Source organism: Galeopterus variegatus, unplaced genomic scaffold (genome assembly GCF_000696425.1).
Source record: "Galeopterus variegatus unplaced genomic scaffold, G_variegatus-3.0.2 Scaffold232, whole genome shotgun sequence".
Classification (NCBI taxonomy): domain Eukaryota; kingdom Metazoa; phylum Chordata; class Mammalia; order Dermoptera; family Cynocephalidae; genus Galeopterus; species Galeopterus variegatus.
Window position 1 is genome coordinate 879,817 of NW_007726343.1, and position 24,099 is coordinate 903,915.

A 24,099-nucleotide genomic window follows, 5' to 3' on the forward strand; every position below is an offset into this window, starting at 1 on the left:
TGTAAGTACATGCAAATCTTCAGTGATGAAAACTCTTTTTTTCTTTCCTATAGTGCCTGGTTAAATCTTGTGCCATAGCAACTGCTCAGTACATGGTTATGAGTCAAGGAAATTCAAGAAAGCATTGGGGTTGGGAAAAAGATGATTTATTTTTATATTTCACTTCTATTGGTGAGAGAGGTCAGATAAAATATATGTTTTATAGTAGTACGTATAGAGAACAATGGGTGAAAAATTTGGAATGGGATAAAAAATTTTAGGGAAAGTCATAATTTTTAAATTAAGAAAAGTTAATATATAAACAATAAGAATACTTTTTTTTGAAAGTAGTCCAGATTAGAAATCAACAGAGAGGGAGGGGGAGTTATTTTACTTCTGCCTACCAAAGAATCAAAATAAAACAAACAATGTTTGCAATGTCTCTGCAACAAAATTCAATGTGTAAACATGTAAACAAGAAAAAATATCAGATAAGTGATCTATTTATATACAAATATTTTTCCATAGTTGTCTTTAAAATGATGATCTATCTAAATTTACCTGGCACAGTACTTCAAATCTAATTAATCATTGTGAAGGGGTATTTATAAGGCAAAAGAACAATGACCCCATAACAATATTTCATACAGGGCTTTAAATGTTCATGTTTAAACCATAAGTGAGCATGTATTAATTCAGTGCTACATTAAAATACTTAAAATACATAGAATTAACTATAATACTCTTGAGGAAACACATAAAACAGGACTAAGTTTGCATAAACTTCCTAGAACTTCCGATAACTCATTTATTTTAAAGATCAGTTAAGTATCATCATGTTTGGGTATGTTTCCATAAAATAATTACCCGTAGACTCTATAGCACAGAGGAATAGATGGGACCTATCAATTTCAAGTCCCCTTCCTGTACATGTATGCAAGTGGAAATGACTCGACCACATTTTCTCATTGCCTTTGTCAGCCGTGGGGAATCCAATCTAACATGCTCAGTAAATCGAGGATCTAGGACTAAGTTTATACCATGCCTAAGTTCTATGCTCTTTCTCCTAGCTGGGGTCTGCTAGTCTTCAGGAGGGAAGCAGAGAAAAGCTAAGAAAAGAAATGAGGGTGAGAGCCTGACTAACTATAGGCAGATGGTAACCCCAAGCAGCTCTGAAAATATGACTACTTAATTGATAGCTTAAAACAAACAAACAAACAAAACCCAGATTTGGCCATGCCATAGTGGCTACTGTCTGAGTGATCAATGAGATCAGATATTTCATAGTACTATCAGAACTACACATTTCTGAAACATAGCTCATTGCGAATCCTAGGTCACTCATTCCACCTGGTTCTGAGCTGTGTAATAAATTATCTTTTTGATTAGATTTTTAAAAGGTGATTTCTTCCCAACTTACCCTCCTTCCATAGGCTGAACAATTCAGTTGTTGTTATAGGAAAAAGCCTGCTTCTTATATGTAGCGAAATTTAATTTAGTAATTTGAGACCATTTTCCTAATTTATTAACTTTAACCCTAACTAGAGAAGACTTACATCTCTCAGCTTCAAATTATTAACCACCTTATAACACATTCAACTCCAATCTCCAGTTTATTAATAAAAATATTGAACAACAGGATTTAGAATAGACTCTTTGCAGGACTGTATGAAACATCCCTTCCTAATTTGACATAAGAACATTAATTCCTCTGCATTTGATTTTCATTGGCCAATTCTTTGCCCATTTGGGGACAAAAATTATATAATTCAATGTTCTTCATTTTTTCAGTCCTATAAAACACATTATGCAGATTCTTCAATATCTACATAAAACAGATCTGTATAATAATAAGATTTGTATGGAACCTTTACAAATAAAATGGAGAAGAGGAATTAATTCATTGTATAGTGCTTTATGGTTTCTGTGATCAGTTATTACATGTATGTCCTTTGAGGCTTAATTTCTAATGCTTAAGAGATGTTGAAAGAAATAATCTGTAATAAGATTTTACACTGTCACACAAACACATGCATACATGTGGGGTTTAAAAAAATTATACTAAATCTATGTTGACAATTAATGTTTGGCATAAAAATAATAAAGACTTAATATCTGGCTTTCAAGTTAAAGGTACTACCAGAATCTATACATGAAACAAACATACCTAACATGAATTTTTCTAACTGTTCTTTTCAATATATAAAACATTTTATAGATAATATTTCTTTTGTTTCTCTTTCTCATAAGGCCTAGATTATGGTTAATATCTCATGACACCAAAAGTAATACTGCAACAGATATTAAAGCATTTTTTTCAGCCACTTATTCTATAAAATATTAATTGCAAGCCTGTGCATGTGCTGTATATATAGGGGATTAGGCAACTAGTTCCTGCTCAGTTCTAAATCAATAAAAGATAACATGCATAGCATCAATCATTGTTCACCCTTCCTTTAGTACATAATAACTGCAAGTGGAAGATTTTAAAAATATATATTTAAGCACTCATGGAGATATTACAAGCTAGAGAGGATGTGAACAATACTTACCTAAGAAGGACAGGTTTTTCTCTAGAAGCAAGTCTCTCAGCAGGACTTCATGCTCATGACCAATGGCACTGGGAAGTTTTAGTTAAGGAGGGTAACACTGGCAGAATTATACCACCAAGATGCTGATAACAGGTCTATATTTTGAGATGAAATGAAGAATTGAGTATAATAGTAACCATTTCTACTTCTAGCCCACATCTCTGAGAAATCAGATTCCTACACAGATCCCCTCCTTTAAATAATTCAATGGAATTTTCCTATACTATTTAAATGTATTTGGCAAATAAAGATTCGTAAATGAATATGTACTTTAACTTCTTTTGAAAAGAGGGGGAATCATTTTAAATATCCATTAATCTATGTTAAAAATCCCTCAATTTAGTCTAGCACACAATTATCAAGCACTTACTAAGCACAGCAAATAATACCAACCAGCCTCTGCCCTAAAACTGTTTCTAATCCTACAGTTCTGTAAATCTTCTGCAAATTCACACTTGTCACTGAGCCAGCACTTGGCAGCTCCTCTGCTTCACTTCCAGTGTACTGCTGGTGATCTTTTGTTACTTCGTAAACCAGACAAGTGACCTGTTAAGAATATATGTAATCTGGAGGAAAGACATCTTAGCAAAGAACTGTGGATTAGGGTGTAGGTATAGAGGCTGTTTCAAAAGTCTTTTTTTTGTGCGTATGTGTACACATACACATATAAATAGATACACACGTAAGTATATTAAATTTTCTGTGCTTACCATGTGGCACTGTGTGTTAAGTGCTTTATGTATATTATTTCATCCTCATAATTATTATAATCCTTATTTTATAGATGAGGAAACTGAGGCTTAGAAAGAAACCTGCACAGGCCATACAGTTAATGTGTGGCAAAGCAAAGAATGAGAATGAGATCTCTGCAAAGCCTGTGTTTATGATCTCCATGCAGCTTCTCAAAAAGTATTAAAATTGCCTAATAATAACTGATAATAACTAATCTTTCTTAAATACCACATACAAAGCCTTTGTGTGAAACACTTTGAGATACCATCTTATTTAATCTTCACAACGACCACATGAGTAGATACTTATTCATTAGTAGTTCCATTTTTACAGTTAAGGAAAATAAGGTGCTAATCTTTCTTAAATACCACATACAAAGCCTTTGTGTGAAACACTTTGAGATACCATCTTATTTAATCTTCACAATGACCACATGAGTAGATACTTATTCATTAGTAGTTCCATTTTTACAGTTAAGGAAAATAAGGTTCAGGAAGGCTGAGGAACTTGACAAAGGTCCCATGGCTGGTAAATAATGAAATCAGGAGTGGGACTTGGAAGTCTGGTCCTATTTTCCAAAGGGATAGAATTGCACAAAGCCTGAAAAGGAGTGTTATTCTATTCTGGTACTTTAATTGAGTCAAAAGCATTTGGTAATAATTATCTAAATCACTTCGTTCAGTCTCCATTTCAGTGACGTAAACCTGGCCACATCACTCCTTGGCTTACCAGAGCCTCTGATTCTGATCATGTACTACAAGAGTTCAACTTAAGTCAAATAAAACTTATATATTGTTTCTTTAAAAAAAAAATCCTGGAGAATTACTGGGCCCTTATCAATACTTACAGGTGAATATTGCTTAAATCTTGTAATTCAAGAGATGTAGCCATTTATGCACACCATCAAAGCACCCTAGGTCATCATTACTGTCCTTTTCCTCCTGTTGTTTTTTACCCCTCTCCAATGCATATGGCTATGTTTATTTAATTTCTAATTGGAAATAAAATAAAGGAAACAAATTTTTAAATCACAAAAACTTCACACATTTTCAGTCCATTGAAGGCATTTGACGAATAACTCTCAATGATCTCTCATTACTAGGGGCATCCCACATTTCAGAACTAAATTATTTACTTCTATTCCACACAAATGTGCTCTCACTTTTATTGTTGTAAATTATTTACATCTAAAATATTGAATCATGAAACTGAGGTTACTGATGGTACAGAAATGAAACCACAGTACTTGATGCTTCCTGAATCATTATCTTTCTTTGCTTCTCTGTTTGGGTCTTTGTCTAATAGCCGTGTTCTGCAGTCGCACTTTGGAAAGCTGAGGTGGCTGGTTTCTCAGCTGAATATGAGCTGTGGTGGGAAAGGTGCGGGTGGGCATGGCTATGGAGGAGAAAACATAGGAGACATAAAAAGAAAGAGAGAGCACAATGACAATGGACACACTCTTTGCTACTGTGCTTTTTGTGGTGTCTTAGTAGTAAACAATGGATTTACATTATTCCACTTACACCAATGTCCACGTGTAACCTTTTCATAACGGAGTAAAAAGATTTTGCACCTATCCTATTTACCAAATGTGTGCTTTCTTTCTTATAAAATGATTTAATTTACTGAGAGTAAGCAATGCAACATTACCAAATTATTGGAACATCACACAAACTGCATTTTTACTCACATGGAAAACAAATCATTTTTATTCAGTGTGAAATAAAATAATTCCTGTTGATCAGTCTAGGAAACATCTATGCAAGTGTATTTACATTATATGAAACTGCTACTACCTCAATGCAAAGATAAAATCAGTTTTTCTATAAACTTCCCAGCCTGTTTTATATTGCATGGTAAGAGCAATCACCAATTTGAAATTTTGGAAAGATAAACTTCTTGATTATGCTTTGCTCGATATAAACACATATAAAATGCAAGGACTAGAAAATAAAGCTTATAAAAACAGCAATTGTACTGGAAATAGACATAATGGAACTACAAACATTATAATCTAGTCAGTGAATGCAATTTTTAGACATACATCATAATCGTTATCAAATGAAATCATGTAATACATTAAATTCTACTGGCAATAACACCACCAAAAAAGAGAAGTGAGTGATGGTTAAAATGTAAGGAAAATACTCCAAACAGAATTTATAATGCTGCATAAGCAGAAACACTTAGACTTTGTCTATAATAATACCTATTATTGATGTATTGCAGTGACCATGGGGCAAAACTTGTAAATAACCTCACAAGCCATTTTCTTCACCAGCAATACAGCAATCTAGTTTCCCGTAAGCATCTCAACTATTACTGAAAAATAGCCTCCTGGCATTTACAAAGCAGTTGACTTCATACTTTAGTCCATGCATATATAATTAGATAGTTATATTTAAAATCAATATGCAATCCTTCAAAAGACATTATGCTTTTAAAACCTTAACTTTAAATTGATTTTTAACTATTTTATGTGCTTTAAAATTAACATGTAATTCAACTCCAGATACACTGAGATGGTATTAGTTGTTATACGAATGTGCTAAACTTTATCACTGTAGCAACATAGGATGGCACTCCTACAATTTCTAACACTATCATTAATTTTATACTGAAAATACACTTTGGCTTAGTAAAAAGGCAACTTGTGACAATGCTGTGGTTTTTATTAATTTAAGCTAGGTTGGGGGAACAGACTTGAAGAATAAATATGTAAAAAAAATATGTAATTTTAGGTATTGAGTATTCTTGCAAAAGGGCTCTGTTAAAAGACTATCAAAGGTTAACTTTATTTATGAGAGTGATTTTCTTAACAAAAATTTTACTATGAGCCTTTGTGAAAGAAGGTGGAACATAAACACACATAAATACAAACACACATAAATACACACACACACACACACACACACACACACATTGACCAACAAGCGCTTCCACCAAAAGCCCTCCTGATGTAATCACTGAGTCACACAGGTCATAGTGCCACCCGTGCTTACAAAACCTACACCAGGAAGGACATGTTTATATTAAGAGGTAAGAGACTCAAGAACTCAGATATAAATTATTTTCATAAAAAATTACAAATTATTTACCATTTAAATAGCATTTTTAGTTAAGGATTATAAAAATTTTTACTGTTGCCACAATTGTACTAAATTTATTAATTAACAATGCCCTACTTCATGAAGTAGTTATAAGTCCACCCAATCCTGTTTTAAAAGTAAATATTAACTCTTTAGTAATCCCAATGTCTTTAATGAAGGATGACTGGGCATCTGTTTTCACAGACTTAAATTCAGTCCAGTGGAAAAAATTAGCTTGATTTCTCTAAAAATGTTTATCAGTGATCCAAATAACAGCTTGGATTGTAATCAGCATTTAAGTAACAAGAATCTACTGCCCTTTAAAATGTGATGGTCTCTGGAGGCACGTTAATCATATCATCCTTTAACTCTAGGCTCAAAATTTATTCTTGTAAATTCAACTGAATTTGGCTCATTTTAAGTGAAACTTCGTTATAATTTTTTAAACGTTCAGTGGAATGGTTAGATACATCCCAAGACAGAATGTTACCTGCCTAATGACTCTGTACCTTTAAACTCATTGAAAACCAAGCAGTTTGAAATAGGCATGAGCATGTGCGACTGCTGAACTGACACCTTCCTGTGGTCTGTCTGGTTTTTCTTAAGCTGTGGAAAAGAATGGTCTGCAGTGACCCTCCAGTTGATGGAATGTAAAATAGAAGAGTATGAAATGTGTTTTGTGAAGCAGAACTTTATGTCAGGTTAAAGCTAGACACATCTCCTCTACTGAGTCTAAGCTCGTCAATTGTGCACCTAAAATTTTATGGGAAAGGATACTGTTTGATGCAGTCCACCAGTGGTCCATAACAACAGTCATTCACAATGCACTGCAGACAAATGAGAGAAGGGGTCTGGGGTGGGGCGACTACAAAAACTATTACAGTAAGCAGTACCCTAAAAGCAGTAATTACTTTTCTCCCCGCCCCCCCCAAAAAAAGAAAGCTATCAAAAGCCTGTTCAGATTTAATCACAGAAAACAAAAATTGCATGCTTTTTATTCACTATAAAAGCAAGCTATTAAAAAGTGAAATGCTCTTCTCACAAATATTGCATTGCCATTTATGGTGCACCCTGACCTCAGTGATAGTTTATGATGACAGTAATTAAATGAGGTTTAAAATCCTTTACTCTGCTAGGCAGATAACAGCATTGCCACTGAAAATAGACAGCTGTGATTAATACCTGATAGACCTGATTTGCTAGAACTCCATCTGGAATCTGAGAAGGGTCCCGTAGCATACTGTTTATAACAGACTTGGAGGCTGTAGAAGAAAGGAGATGAACTGTTAGCAGACAGTCAACATACTTTTAATGCAACATGAGAAGTGACATATATCTACATATACATAAACCATGAAAACAAAAACATTACTGATACCAATCATTTTTTTCCTTTTTTTTTCCTAAGGGAAGCTTTTAATTAGACCATTTTGCCAAGTTTATTGGCCATATTGCCAGATTTGATGATGACCTAATTTTTCCAAGGTAAATTAACAAGAACAGACCTAAAGCATATGTCTCTATGCAGATAAATTAACTTTGAAAAAGCCCACACGGGGAAACAAACAAACAACAACAACAACAACAAAAACCACAACAAAAACATTCAGAAAAGAAAATACTTCTACCTTTTGCAGGTAGGTATTTTACAACCAAGCATATGTCCATGGAGAGCTTAGTGAAGGCAGGTCAGACTCAAAGACTTCAATGATGTCAATAAAAAAACCCACAACAAAAACATTCAGAAAAGAAAATACTTCTACCTTTTGCAGGTAGGTATTTTACAACCTGCATATGTCCATGGAGAGCTTAGTGAAGGCAGGTCAGACTCAAAGACTTCAATGATGTCAATAAAAATAACCTTCGGCCAAGAAAGAATCTCTGAATTCTAAAACCTTTCCAACACAATTCTCATCAACTGCCATAAAATGCTATGTGCATTTCAAGGTGAGGAAACGAGGTAAAACTGACAATTGAGAGACTATTAAGTAAGGAAAAAATATATACATATACACACACACACAAATTTTCCACCCAAAATATGCTTTATCCACTTGCAAATTAAGCTGAACCCCCAGGGAACTAGGGTTTAGCAATGAGTTTCTTCTTATAGAAGGACAGGGACACTAAGCGAAGCATCTAACAAAGGATGTTCTATCAAGTGACATGCTTTAAAAAGCAAGGTAGGAGATCCTGGCCTCTCTGTTCATTGTACACATGTGTCAGCCAAGGTGGCCTGAATTCTTCATAATGCATGGCAGGAAGGCCAGTCTCTAGACTGAAGCTAAGTCAGGTGTTGCCAAGGAATCAATCTTTCAAATCCTCCAGTGGAATCAATCATTCCCATATATTTAGCAAAATGGCTTAGGGTCTGGTCCACACAAGCAAAAACTAAAATGCATACTGGATAATTATCTAGTTAATAAAATGAACACAGACTACACCTACATCACTCAAGTTCTGAGATGATTTGGGGTCTTTTTTTTTTTAGATTGTGCTCTTTATCAAGTTCAGGACCATAAGAACACTGACAGATATGATAAATGTTAGTAAGTACTGTTGAAAGAAATAAGTAAATTGCACCTTACTCACCTAAGCATAGTATCGAGTCCACAAAGAAAAAATGAAGTACAACTATATTTTAATTACTGCCTATTCTTAGTCACAAACGCATGCTTATAGCAACGTTGATGTACTTAATAACCACTTAAAATATATGTGTAAACATGTTTGCACTGCACATAGAGAGGTCAGAGGCCATACGGAATCTCAAAAAGGGCATCACCCAAGCTATCCTATCTAGCCCCATCTCCACAACTACCTCTGCAACTTTGGCGAGTTATGTAGCCTCTCAAGTTCAATGTCTTCATCTGTAGAAAGTGATATTATTTGAACTGACTACCTTAAAGAATTCTTGTGTGAGTCTCCAGAGAAAACAGATATAATAGCATTTTGTTAAAGTTTAAGTGATGTAAGAACCAAATCAGACTTACGTACTTGCTTCACATGAACTTAGGTTAGACCCAATTATTCCTAAAAGAAATTACCATGGATAAGTAGTACAAATACTGGGAACATGAAGTAGCAAATCATCATCTTATAAAAGTACAGATTATGGCAGCAACAGTATTAAATAGATAATAATCTGCCTGGTAAATTCACTTGGTTTTCCCAGCCTAATTTTAAGGCCTCGCCAATCAGAAGAGACCAAAACAGTCGTTCATACATTTGGTCACCTTCTCTGGTTGTACTCTGATCTGCCACTCAGTCACCAGATCGTAATAGCAGACACATTCTTTTATGTTATCCATAAATGCCAGCAGAGGAAACGGCAGCACCTTCTCCATATGCACCTGGTTATGGTTAAGGTGTGAACACTGCTAACTCTCATATCCAAGTGAGGAAAAGATTACTAATATATAAATAGTTAGACAGTGTGACCAGAAGTACTATCCTATGGAAAATTACTGACCTCATACCAAACTATATGCAAATTCATTGCTAAAATCATAAAACAAAGGCTCTTTTTAAAAAGAAAAAGGGACAATACTCTAGGACATAAGATAAGTAGGTCACTTATTTTGTGGGAGAAAAAGGGAAATATTAAAAGAAAAACTGATGACATAATTTTCCTCACAATATAAATTTTAGAGTAGTATGCTTATCAGGATTAAGAATCATAGCCAATAAACTCTTTTGAAAAACAGTTTGGATATGTTGAACAGAACACTATTCAAAACAAAGGAAGCTTGTGAGAGGAACTCAGCTGCTTTAAATGGAATTGTAAAAACATACATTGGGTCCACCTTAAAGTCAACAAAATGTCTTTTCTCTTCTAGCAACCTGACATTTTTAGAGGAGGAGAGAAAACTGTGACGTGCCTACCATCCACGCGGCTCTTTACACTCAGACATCACAAAAGCATGCTGGTGTCTCAGATCAAGCCCGAGAGTGCAAACCTACTTCTACACACATATGCTGAACCTTAGAAACTGTCATCTCAAAAGGATGAACAACAACAACAACCAAATAAGGCAATGGGACAACCTTGGGATGACTGGGGATAAGAGGCCTCAAGAAGCCAATGCCTTTTATGAAAGTCGTCCTTAGGCCAGCTCTGGATGATCTGCATCCAGCTTTTTTGACCACACATGGACAGGAGTCCTGTTCTCCTGAACCTTTGTTAGAGGCATTCATTCTGTTGATTTTACAGTTACTCCTGCCACTGCTTCAGCTGATGGGATTTCAGATTTCTACAAAGCACACATAAAGCAGGAATGCATGAGTAACTTCGAGCTAGATTCACAAGAACTGGAGAGGATTGGCATCTGTTAAAAAGCATGCTTCAGCGGGATTTCAGATTTCTACAAAGCACACATAAAGCAGGAATGCATGAGGAACTTCGAGCTAGATTCACAAGAACTGGAGAGGATTGGCATCTGTTAAAAAGCATGCTTCAGAAGACAGGCCATAGGCAATGGCTGGACTAAAGCATAATGCCTAAGATTATAATCTTTTCATTTTAAAATATTTCTGATGTAAAGAACTCATGAGCCTAATATAATAAACATCCATGCACCACCCCCCAATCTGATTTATCTTTTAGACTGGCAATGAATTTACTTTTAGATAGTCTAATATTAATTTAAGTAAACTTTCTTTTTTATTTATCAGTCTTGCCAGAGGTTGGTTTTGCTAATACAGATGTTATTCAACTTATGATGGGTTTATGCCCTGATAAACCCATTGTAAATTCGAAACATCTAAGTTAAACTGCATTTAATACATCTAACCTACCGAACATCATAGCTTACCTAGCCTAGCCCACCTTAAAGGTACTCAGGACACTTACATTAGCCTACAGTTGAGCAAAATCATCTGGCAACACAGTACACTGTAGAGTATGGTTGTTTACCTTCGTGACCACATGGCTCACTGGGAGCTACGGCTCACTGTTGCTGCCCAACACCACAAGAAAGAATCGTACTGCACACAGCTAGCCCAGGAAAAGACCAAAATTCAAAGCGGAGTTTCTACAGAATGTGTATCACATACAAAAAATTGTAGGTTGAACTAGAAACATTTTAAGCCAGGACCATCTGTATTCTCAAGAAAGGAAATTTTGGCTTTGTGAGTCCTCTCTATTATACCATTTCTTCCTATTTCATTTAATTTATCCTTTCTCATCATTATTTATACTTTTTCTAACTTGGTATTTTTGCAAAATTCATTTTCAATCATGTATTTTAATATATACTTTTCAAGACTATAATTTTTCCTCTAAATCCTGTTTTAGCTACATGCCACAACTTTTGTCATTTACTTATAAATATTTTATAGTTTCCATTATTATTCATCTATGATCCAGAATTATTTAAAACATTTAGATTTTTGTTATTTCTAATTTGTCATCTTTATATTAATATGGATTATTACTTAGACTCCCTTTGTGTTTTTATATGTGATCAATTTCTGTAAATGTTTTATAGGTCTTTAAAAAATTGAAGTTCCTTTTTTTTTTTCCTTTGGCAGCTGGCCAGTACAGGGATCCAAACCCTTGACCTTGGTGTTAGAACACCATCCTCTAACCAACTGAGCTAACTGGCCAGCCCATGAAGTTCCTATTTTTGATGTACAAGATTCAGATATGTCTAGTAGGCCAAAACTTTTAATTGTATTATTCAAATCTTATTATTTTTTTTTCTGAACTAGATATGAAATAATCATCAACTACTACTGTGGGCTTGTCAGTTTCTCCTTATAATTATGCCAACACTTGCTTTCTCTATTCAGAGGCTATACTCTTGGTGCATGCACTCTTACTGTTATACATATACTTCTTGGTAATTATGTCTTTCAGCAGTCATGACTTTATCTCTTATAAAAGTTTTGTCTTTAATGATATTTAGTGGTAATAGTGCTGCACCATTTTTCTTCTGGATAATATCTGGCTCATATATCTGGTGTTCCATTTCTTTACTTTGAACTTGATTGTGTTATTATGCCTTAAGTGTGACTCTTATAAATAGTACTTAGTTAGATTTTTAAAATCAAATTTGAAAAGCTCTGCTTTCTAAAAAGTGAGTTTAATACATTAAAATTCATTGTAACTGACAAATTCAAACTTATTTTTCTCTTTTCCATGCTCTGCTAATCATTCTCTTTTGTCCTCCTTTTCTACCTTCTAGTAAGATAAGTTTTATTCTCTTTCTCCTTTTACTCCTTTCAAAATAATACATTCTATATTTATTTCTTTAGGAGTCCTCTCAAAAAATTTTAAAAACTGAATCAATACCTAATTTTCATCAGTGCCTCCCTCATCATTCTGTGTATAAAGGATTTAAAATGCATTTAATCCCATCAGGAAACCTTCCTCTCCCATCAGCCTCCATGATATTGTGTCTGTTATTTATTTTTCTTAATTTATTTTATTTTAATTTATCAATATATACTGTAGTTGATTTTCATGTCCCTTTACCAATTCCTCCCCCCACATTCTCCCCTGTCACCCATCAACATCATATCTGTTCACATGACTTAGCAAGTTCAAATTTATCAATATATACTGTAGTTGATTTTCATGTCCCTTTACCAATTCCTCTCCCCACATTCTCCCCTGTCACCCATCAACATCATATCTGTTCACATGACTTAGCAAGTTCAAGGAATTGTGATTGTTGTGTCTTCCTCCCTGTACCCCATTTGTCAGCTTGCTTATTTATTTATTTATTTATTTATAGCTCCCACAAATAAGTGAGAATGTGGTATTTCTCTTTCTGGGCCTGACTTATTTCACTTAATCTAATTTTTTCTAAGTCCAGCCATGTTGCTGCAAATGGTAGTATTTCATTCTTTTTTATAGCAGAGTAGTATTCCATTGTGNTTTTTCCTTTGGCAGCTGGCCAGTACAGGGATCCAAACCCTTGACCTTGGTGTTAGAACACCATCCTCTAACCAACTGAGCTAACTGGCCAGCCCATGAAGTTCCTCTTTTTGATGTACAAGATTCAGATATGTCTAGTAGGCCAAAACTTTTAATTGTATTATTCAAATCTTATTATTTTTTTTTCTGAACTAGATATGAAATAATCATCAACTACTACTGTGGGCTTGTCAGTTTCTCCTTATAATTATGCCAACACTTGCTTTCTATATTCAGAGGCTATACTCTTGGTGCATGCACTCTTACTGTTATACATATACTTCTTGGTAATTATGTCTTTCAGCAGTCATGACTTTATCTCTTATAAAAGTTTTGTCTTTAATGATATTTAGTGGTAATAGTGCTGCACCATTTTTCTTCTGGATAATATCTGGCTCATATATCTGGTGTTCCATTTCTTTACTTTGAACTTGATTGTGTTATTATGCCTTAAGTGTGACTCTTATAAATAGTACTTAGTTAGATTTTTAAAATCAAATTTGAAAAGCTCTGCTTTCTAAAAAGTGAGTTTAATACATTAAAATTCATTGTAACTGACAAATTCAAACTTATTTTTCTCTTTTCCATGCTCTGCTAATCATTCTCTTTTGTCCTCCTTTTCTACCTTCTAGTAAGATAAGTTTTATTCTCTTTCTCCTTTTACTCCTTTCAAAATAATACATTCTATATTTATTTCTTTAGGAGTCCTCTCAAAAAATTTTAAAAACTGAATCAATACCTAATTTTCATCAGTGCCTCCCTCATCATTCTGTGTATAAAGGATTTAAAATGCATTTAATCCCATCAGGAAACCTTCCTCTCCCATCAGCCTCCATGATATTGTGTCTGTTATTTATTTTTCTTAATTTATTTTAATTTATCAATATATACTGTAGTTGATTTTCATGTCCCTTTACCAATTCCTCTCCCCACATTCTCCCCTGTCACCCATCAACATCATATCTGTTCACATGACTTAGCAAGTTCAAGGAATTGTGATTGTTGTGTCTTCCTCCCTGTACCCCATTTGTCAGCTTGCTTATTTATTTATTTATTTATTTATAGCTCCCACAAATAAGTGAGAATGTGGTATTTCTCTTTCTGGGCCTGACTTATTTCACTTAATCTAATTTTTTCTAAGTCCAGCCATGTTGCTGCAAATGGTAGTATTTCATTCTTTTTTATAGCAGAGTAGTATTCCATTGTGTAGATATAACACATTTTCCTTATCCACTCATCTAATTATGGCCATTTGGGCTGGTTCCAACTCTTGGCTATTGTAAATAATGCTGCAATAAACACTGGAGTACAGGTATCCCTTCAACATGATGTTTCCATTCCTCTGGGTATATTCCCAGCAGTGGAATAGCTGGGTCATATGGGAGATGTATCTGTAATTGTTTGAGGAACCTCCATACCATTTTCCATAAAGGCTGCACCATTTTGCAGTCCCACCAACAGTGTATGAGAATTCCTTTTTCTCCACAACCTCACCAGCATTTATCATTCTCAGTACTTGGATATTAGCCATCCTAACTGGAGTGAGATGGTATTTCAGTGTGGTTTTGATTTACATTTCTTGAATGCTGAGTGATATTGAGCATTTTTTAATGTGTCTGTTGGCCATTTGTATATCTTCCTTTAGGGAAGAGACTGCTTCTTCAGCAAATGGTGCCGTCAAAACTGGATATCCATATGCAGGAGCATGAAACTAGACCTGTACCTCTCACCATATATCAAAATCAACTCTAAATGGAGTAAAGAAGTAAATATACACCCTGAAACAATAAAAATCCTTAAAGAAAACATAGGAGAAACACTCCAGGAACTAGGATTGGGTACAGACTTCATGAATACAACCCTCAAAGCACAGGCAATCAAAGGAAAAATAAACAAATGGGATTATATCAAACTAAAAAGCTTCCGCACAGCAGAAGAAACAATTAACAGAGTGAAAAGACAACCAACAGAGTGGGAGAAAATATCTGCAAAATATACATCTGACTAAGGATTAATATCCAGAATATACAAGGAACTCAACTTAACAGCAAAAAAACAAGTCTCCCAATTAAAAAATGGGCAAAGGAGCTGTGTCTGTTATTTTTGTTCAACCATCTTATCTGTAAACACAGTTTTCCAATTAATCTCCATGATAGTTAATTTTGTCAACTTATCTGGAGCATGGATACCCAGATATTTGGTCTAACATTATTCTGGGTATGTCTGTGAAGGTGTTTCTGAACATTAGCATCTGAATTGGTAGACTGAGTAAAGCAGATTGCCCTCCTTAATGTGGGTGGGCCTCACCAGTTGAAGGCCTGACTAGAACAAAGAGGCTAAGAGAGAATTCTTTCTGCCTTCAAGCTGGGATATCAGTTTTTTCCTTGCTTTTGGACTCCTCCTGAAACACTGGCTCCTGGGTCTCAACCCTGCTGGCCATCAGACTGGAATTATTACCACTGGCTATCCTGGTTCTCAGGTCTTCAGATTGGGACTGGGATTATACCACTGGCTCTCCTGGGTCACCAGCTTGCCAACTGATCTTAACTTATCAGCCACCATAACCACATGAGCCAATTTCTTATAATAAATCTCTCTCTAGAATGTGTGTGTGTGTGTGTGTGTGTGTGTGTGTGTGTATCCTATTAATTCTACTTCTCTGGAGAACTCTAATAGTCATTTTCCATTTTTGGAAACACTTGATGCCTATTTAGATTTATCAATTTTTTATCAATGTTTGCCAATTTCCTTTCTCAGAATTGCTTCTTGAATCCCACTATCCACTTTTGTTTTCAATATCCTTGTTACTGAAGCATCCCTTTATTAGTTCTTTCACCTAAAGTAGTAGTAAAATCACCTAGTGTTGACTTGTCTGAAAATATTTGTACTTAGTTCTCACTCTTGAATGATGATATAGCTGGTTATACAATTATAGGCTAAGGGTCATTTTAATTTAACTCTTTGAAGATATGATTCTACTGTCTCTTGGATCTATTGTTACTGATGAGAACTGCAATGCCAATCTAACAATAATTCCTACATACCTCATTTGTGTTTTCTCTCCAGGTACTTTTAAAATTTTCTTTGATATTCAGTGGTTTCATCGCTATGTGCCTAGGTGTGGCTACTCTTATTTAGCTTGCTTGGGATTAGCTGTTTCATGAAACTAAAAATATATGCCTTTAACCAATATGAAAAATTCTGAGTCATTAGAGCTTTGGCCTCTGTTCTCCCCTCTGGAACTCTTATATTAGACATCTGTTGGAGGGTCTTATTCTATCCTCTACATCTTCTTCTCCCATAAAGTATTTACATTTCCCCTCTCCTCATCCTTGTATTATATTGAAGTTGCTTTCCTTAAATTCACCCTAGACTTCACTAATATTTGTACTAACCTAAATCTCGTAATCTAATTTTTTTCTCATCTTTTTGTCTAACACTTCACTCATCTAATGAGCTTCACGCTTCAATGACTATTATTTCATTTTTAAATTCTATTTTTTTCAAATCTATCTGCTCTTTTATCACACTATTCTATTCTTTCACTTATCCAGTTAGTTTTTCTTTTTATTTATTCAATTAGTTTATATACATTATTTTTAGATTTATTTCATAATTCATGAATTGTCTTATAGATTTTTTTTAGTGTGTTCATTTTCTCATCTCCGGCCCATGATGTGCTGTTTCTTTATATCTATCTTCCCCATGGTAGTTGGTTTTCTTCCCTATTTGTAAACTTTTACTGTGAGCTTATTTTCAGCAAGATTTGTTTGACCTGCAGTGTGGAAGTAACCACGACTTCACGTTTACTTTTATAAAAATCAGTTTTATTGTTAATTTCTTAGCTTGGGCTTTCTGCAGTAAACAAGAGTGTAAATTCAAACCTACAAATGGTGCTTTCCTGTATCTATTATTTCCTCTCCTAACACTCCAGAACCCAAGGTCACATACAGTAAGCAAGCTTCCTTGCCATTTTCTCCAGGCAAGAAGAGTTTTCCTAGTCCCTTTTCCATGGTTGGAGCTATATGTGGAGGCTCAATTCCAGCTCCTGCGTACATATCTGTCCCTCTGAGATGTTAAAAACCCAAGCCCCAGCTCTTCATATTTATATCTAAAGTTAACAATCCTTCTTTACCACTCTGGATATACGTTCTTTCTCAACTTCTGACACCCAAAGACTTAATTTCCTTTGTTTGTACTTGGCTATGTATTTTTAAAGATTTTTGTTTGTTTATTTTGTCTATTATTTCTATGTCTTTGTCATGGAAATATGGCCTGTCAACAAAAGCTCAGTCTGTTATGTTATTCAAATTTTTAAAGACCCTTTAATAAGACTGTGGAGCTCTTTTACCTGCCCATAATTCTGCCAACTGGGCCAACTGTTGAGCTAGGGCTGAGTCTGGTGTTCACAGACCCCTCAAGGCTGTTGTCCAGACTGGGTCACAAACCCTTTACATGCTAGGCTGGGTCACCAGACTCCTCACACACAGGTCTATGAGCTAGGAAACCAGCCAAAAGGTCCTTGGAGCCGAAGGTCCGAGAGCATGGCCACATGAGGCAGAGATGCCTGAGGCAGTCACCAGCCAAGCCGTGGTGCTGCACATGCGCACCAACTCCACCCACACACAACTTGTTTACAAAGAATGTGATGCACCACCCCCAACCTGACCTAATGTGAGGGGGCCTGATTAAATTATTCTATTTGTTTCCTTTGTTTGCTAACATTTTTGGAGTCAGAGTTGTAAAAACACATAAAGAAAAGGTCCTTCCAAGAGGTTAGAGTCCCAAACAATAGAGGGAAGAGCAGGGGGCAGGAATGTGAATAGAGTCGGGGAGAGGAATCACCTAAACCATCTCTTAAGGCCTCTCCGCTACATGCTGTCTGCCTGTGCCCGGGGAAGAAGAATATGGTCATTAGTGGCTAGAAAATAAACTGTTAACCTGATTTCTCTAAAGGCTACTGTCATGTCACAGGCCAAAGTACTGTGCTAACCATCAAGCATGGAAGACAACTCGTTTCTGTGGGTTTGAGAATCAGTTCCACTGAGAATCGGTTCCCCACTTTTTCGGAAGGGGCACTTGAAACACTTTCTCAACATGTTCATTATTGGACAATTTGGGCCAGGCTCAGTGGTCACAGCTTGCTCTTCACGTGGCCTTGACTGGGGCAGATCATCTGGGTGCTGGAGGACTCACTTTCATGATGACTCACTCAGTGTCTGGCATAGCTGGCTTCTCACCATGAGCACCCCTCTAAGGTCTGCTTGGCCTTCTCCTTGAAATGGTAGGTGGATTCCAGGAGCAAGCTTCCCAAGAGAACCAGGTGCAAGCTTAAGGCCTTTTATGACCTAGCCTCAGACGTCACATAAAAAGACCATAATTTTTATTTAGTTTACATCTTCTTCAAAAGAGGAAAAACATGCCTTCTAAAAGAAAGGTGAACTCAGAAAGCTATGCAGTAGACTACTTTCAAACAGAGATGCAGTGTGAAATAGTGCTTATGAGCAGAGTCTAGAATCACACAAAGTTGGTTTGAAGCCTGGCTCTTCCACCTGCTAGCCGTTTATCTCCACAAGTTAATTCATGTCTGTGACCTTCAGTTCCCTTGTCTGTAAGAGAGACTAACATTGGTATTTACCTTGCAGGGTTGTTGTGAAGATGAAATAAAATAATACAGTAAAAAGCACTTATGCTGTTTGAGACTTGAGCTGTTACAGTTATTCTGTTGCTTTGGCTTGTGTTACATGACGGTGTGGCCTGCCATCTACCTCCAAAATATGGAAGGTAAAGAAAGAAAGATTTTGTGAGTTATGTATGAAGCCAGGGGCCTGTTCTTACTACGTATATATTGCCATAACCTTGGAGCAATAGCCGGAAGTCAATCTGTCCAACAGGCAAAATTTGGCAATGCCAGATTCTCACTTCTTACCCCACCTCTACCCACACATATACACAGCCCTTTGCAGCACTCAGGGAACAATCCACTATCAAAACTATTCTTGGGAAAGAACTTGGTAGAAATCCTTTCTACTTTTGTGTGTATTAGTTTAATGTGTTATCACTCCAGGGAGGGTTGGAATTTAAGTTGTCTACAACCACATAATAGAAGGAATTTCCCCCCTAGCTAAGGGCATTTCAAGCATCAGCAATCAAGCAAGTGAAGACCTTCCAAAGAATCACTGACATCACACCCATTTTTACAACTTTTGCTTTCCTTAGTGTAAGGTCAGATAAGTAACCAGCTACTGCTACAAGGAACTGAGGCAGATAAGCAGGTGTGTCATCTGTGCTTCCAAGACCCCTGAGGTCCTGCCTTCTTCAGACTGCCTTTTCATTAGGGTATACCTAATGAACTACAACAAAGAAAAGACCACATGTGGTTGAGATGATCTAATCCAAGATCACAAGTAAGTTTAAGCATGACTTGTGAACCAGCATGGGGCTGACTGTGTATTGGATGGCAGCAGTCAAGTGAGGAGAGAGGATGAGTGAGGGAAGGACAAACACAGGGATAAAGGTAAGCTGGGCTGTTTGGAAGAAAAACTGATGTGTAGTCCAAACTGTGGTGCTAGAACCTATCTCTCCCACCACGGAAGAAAATCAGCCCCTGAAGTTGAATAACTGGATGGAGAAGGCAGTCAGCTGCTGTTGGTAATACTCCCAAAGTATACCAGGAGTCCTGCCTCTTCTTGTGGTTGCTCCAGAGGCTGTGCTCCAACACAGCACAGCCTAAATACCAACTAGTATTTAATCTTTTCTTCCAACGCTGGTATAAGGCCTCTGCTGGACATCAAGGTTGTAACGGTCCCAAGATGCATCTTCATGGAGGTTGACCTGCCAGTGTCTTTCCTGGACAATTTCAACACTGCCAGTGGCATAAGAGAGCCTATTTACCCTTGCAGTCAGAGCTATGCCTCAACAATTCCAGGCACGAACCCCACTAGTTCTTCCACCACATAGGAGTGATCTCTAAAGCAGTTTGATAACATTTGACATAAAAATATGTTTTAACATTAGGGAATCCTGTAGGGACAAATTAAATTCTGTCCTCTAACTAGCATATAATCATGTAAGAAATAACTTAGACTAGAGTCATCAAATATAAAAGTATTATGTAAGGACCAGAGGAAGATGTCTCCAAAGTACAAGTAGTCATACTGATCAGAACATTGTATCAAGCATCTTGCAGCTTTATAGCCACTGTATACCACCAACCCTTATCCAACAAGTGGACATGTCATGAATATTTATTAAACATGTGGTTAATGCCATGATTTATACTTAATTCCTCCCCATCCCCAACATCCCACAAATCTGGAATGCTTTTTCTTGTCTTTCCTTTGGCCAAAACTTCAAAGCCCAGTTCAATTCTCACCTCCTCCATTAAAACATTGCCTTATTTTTTCCAATCCACTTGCCTTCCTCTCCCTTATATTGTGGAGTGGAGAGAACTCATATTGTCTACCAATCATATTACTTTGTCATCCGATGACAGGAGATAGATCAGGATGGTAAAATTTGATGCCATGCCAAATTTAAAAACATCTGAGGGAAAAAGGAAAGTTTAATATAGTATAGACAAAACAAGGTGTCACATTTCATTAATGTTATCTTTAAATTCCTGAGGGTTTTTACATGGAGAATTAGGCTCATCATGTGGTTACCACAAGAAGATAAGAAAGCAATCTTACAAGTTTATTACTGGTCATGAAGCTATAAGATTTCAGATTTCAAGCTCCACTTTATGTGGCCCTTTTTCATTATGGCTCATCTAAGACCTTTTAGGCATTCTTCTTTCTTAAGCCCCCCCCCATGAAACATTAATGCCACAGATATACCATATATCTGTTTATACAATGTCACCCCCTTTGAAAATGCGTGGTTCACTTGGAGGACTAAGGAACTGTTTGTGTAAGGGTATTGGTAAGCTGCTTAAAAGTTATCACTCCAAAGTTGATCTGCCTAAGATAGCTACTCAATAAATTGCTGAATAAATGAATTAATAAACAAATTGCCAAATGAAAGAGAAGGCTATTCAAAATCCAAGCCCTATTTATATTCCCTACTGTTAAAGCAATTTTTAGGTAGCCAAATGGATTTGACTCTATTTGAGCTTTTCTCGTAATGGATGAGTAGGCTTTTTATTTATTTTCATTGTTTTCAAGAAATTCAGACTAAGAAGCACTAGGATACAATGTATCTTCAGAAAAATGCTGAAAACATCTAATGTTGTATCTCCCAAAGAGAGGAGTACTTATCAATCATTGGCATAAACATGTGAATTGATTTCACCAGCACACAACACAATTTTATCTTTTACAGCTATGTATTATTTTTATAAGTACTTCACATTTATGGCAAGAGATTCTAGTTTATCACTTAAGATGGAATTATAAATTTCCTTTTTAAAACATAATTAAGTAAATGATTCAAAAATATGAAGTAAATATAGCATGTATGTAGTGCTATTTGGATATGGCAAAAATTTTAAATGTTGTATCCAAATTTCTAAATTTTCAGAAGTACTGGTTTAATGTTTGTTCCGAGTCAGTTGAACATTCAGGAATGTGGGGTTACTCAATTCTACCCAATAACAGGTTTCCACTTCTAAAAAATAAAATAATAGCTAACATTTTTTGAGTGCTCACACGGTGCAGACAGACACCATTCTGAACTCTTCCCCTGTGTTAACTCACTGAATGTTCAAACTGTACTTATAAAGTCACTCTCCCCATCTTACAAATGAAGAAATGGAGGAATGGCGAATTTAGATAATTTGCCCAAAGTCTCACTGCTAGTTAGTGGTGGGGCCGTGATTGGAGCTTAGCGAGGCCCATAATTACCAAGCTACTCTTCTCCAGCACCATTCCCATGGTATTCAAAGGCAGTCTGAAATGTTCTAGATTAATGCCTCTTTCTGAGAAGAGCTGAACTCATGTTTTCCATCGGTATTTCCTGTGGGGGCGCCTCCCACTCATAAGATTAAAGCCTGATAAAGATCTTTTAATGAAACACGGTATGATGGCAAGGCCTCATCATGGGAGAAGATGCCGGCGTTCCACCTTGATTTTCTGGAGCTCTGTGTGCTTGTTATTTTATTCTTTGCTGCCTCATAACTATCGCTCTGGGAGACTTGGAAGTAGTATTCAAAATTATACTAAAATATTTAATCATACTAATGATACTTATGATTATGGATTTTCAGGAGATGGCTTGCGGCAGTGGGGCCCAGAAGGGGACAACGAACCTATGTAGGCATTCGTCTTGTCTGGTGCCTGAGAGTCTGGCCTGGCTGCTTGGAAGGAGTTAATGTACAATCTTTTGTTTTACAATAGAAGTAGAAGTTTAGTTAAGCAAGTTAATTTTTAGAGTGTTTATTTAGGAATAAAGAATAGTTAGATGTAGGTGTGAATTAAGTTTTAATAACGTCATAGAAAGTCTATTGTACCATGGATGTAGTTTTGGTAATGATTGCAAGTGATGAAAAGTGATGATTATATGGGACCAGTGGGTTGTAACGTTCTTGCTCAAAGGAAAGGACATTGTAATTGTCTTTTCTGGGAATAAACTGTAATGCTATTTTTCTTAGAACATATGTCACTTACAAAGAGATATTATGATATTGTTCATTGATTATTTTATGATTATGTAGCAAATAAGAAAGAAAAGTATAAAAGTCTGATGCTTGCTTCAATAAATTGTCAGCATTCAGCAGATCCCTTGAGTCTGTGTGTTTGTTGTCCCAGCATTCAACAGATCCTTTGGGTCTGTATGTTTGCTGCCGCTCCATCGCCGACGCTGCCCTTCCTCCCTTTTGGGGGATCCCTTACCAGTGGGGACCTTTACAATCTCTGTGCTGGGGCTGGTCCCCGGCAATTTCCTTTGCCCTTCTAGATTTCCCTCCAATTCAAAGTTTCAAGACACTTAGTGCTCCATGTAGGGCAAATACAGGGTCACAGAAAGAAGCTAAGTCCTCTCATCTAAGCTCACTGGGGCCCAGAATGAGCTGAATCACAGGCAAAGAGAAGACTCCAGCTCAAAGTCAGGGGATAAAGTTCATAGCAGCAAAGACCTACTAAAATTTGCTGAGATAGCTAGAAAACTTGAAAAGATTACACATGTCTTATATTCAATAATAAGAAAGAAAACCGGATGCTCCTAGACATGTTACTACAGTGGCTGCTTATACGATCAAGTTTGTATTATTCAGTGAGATGTGGCACTTCTCTGCTCTGCAAATAGATGACTTCAAGAAGTCTCTCTAACAATTCCTTCTGGGAGTCTGCTCATGTATATCTCCTGTGTTTCCATTTGCTGGCAAAGACCCATACTACATCATGGTGTCTGCCTCAGTGTGTAATTAGAAAGCAGTTAATTCTAAGTCATTAAAAGTGTTGCCCAGGATTGGAAGGATTCATGCAAAGAGGGAGAGAGTGCACAGGCACAAATGCGTACACCTTTTTTGGCAAGTTCCCTAATCTAATGGAAAAAGAACAATCCAAACTTTATATCTCAAATTTTAGGAGAGGGGTAGATAGGGAAGCAGAGACAAAATTTCAAGGTAAGTTAAACAATTTGAAACTTCGCACACTTTCAGTACATTGAAAGAAAAATTTCCTGGGAACTAAGCCCATGTGACTAATTATAGCAAGGGACAGCGCTTCTATTCAGAAATAACTTTCCTTTAATTCTCCTGAGAAAAATCTCAACAACTTTCAAGGAAAACACAGCTATTCAATTTCTGCCCATTATCCAACACAGAGATCTATCTTTTTTGCACTTTATT

At 36.2% G+C, this 24,099-nt stretch overlaps 1 protein-coding gene across 1 annotated transcript in view; it reads right to left on the reverse strand.

Moving 5' to 3' along the window:
* The window catches only part of LOC103585338 (chromosome unknown open reading frame, human C15orf41), a 179,233-nt gene that overhangs the window by 113,084 nt on the left and 42,050 nt on the right, over positions 1-24,099 (reverse strand). Inside the window, exons 5-8 of the mRNA XM_008566265.1 lie at positions 9,618-9,744; positions 7,574-7,653; positions 7,169-7,218; positions 2,532-2,599 (exon numbers count right to left, since the gene is read on the reverse strand). Coding sequence (XP_008564487.1) covers positions 2,532-2,599; positions 7,169-7,218; positions 7,574-7,653; positions 9,618-9,744 — 325 coding nt within the window. The remainder of the gene's footprint in view (positions 1-2,531; positions 2,600-7,168; positions 7,219-7,573; positions 7,654-9,617; positions 9,745-24,099) is intronic.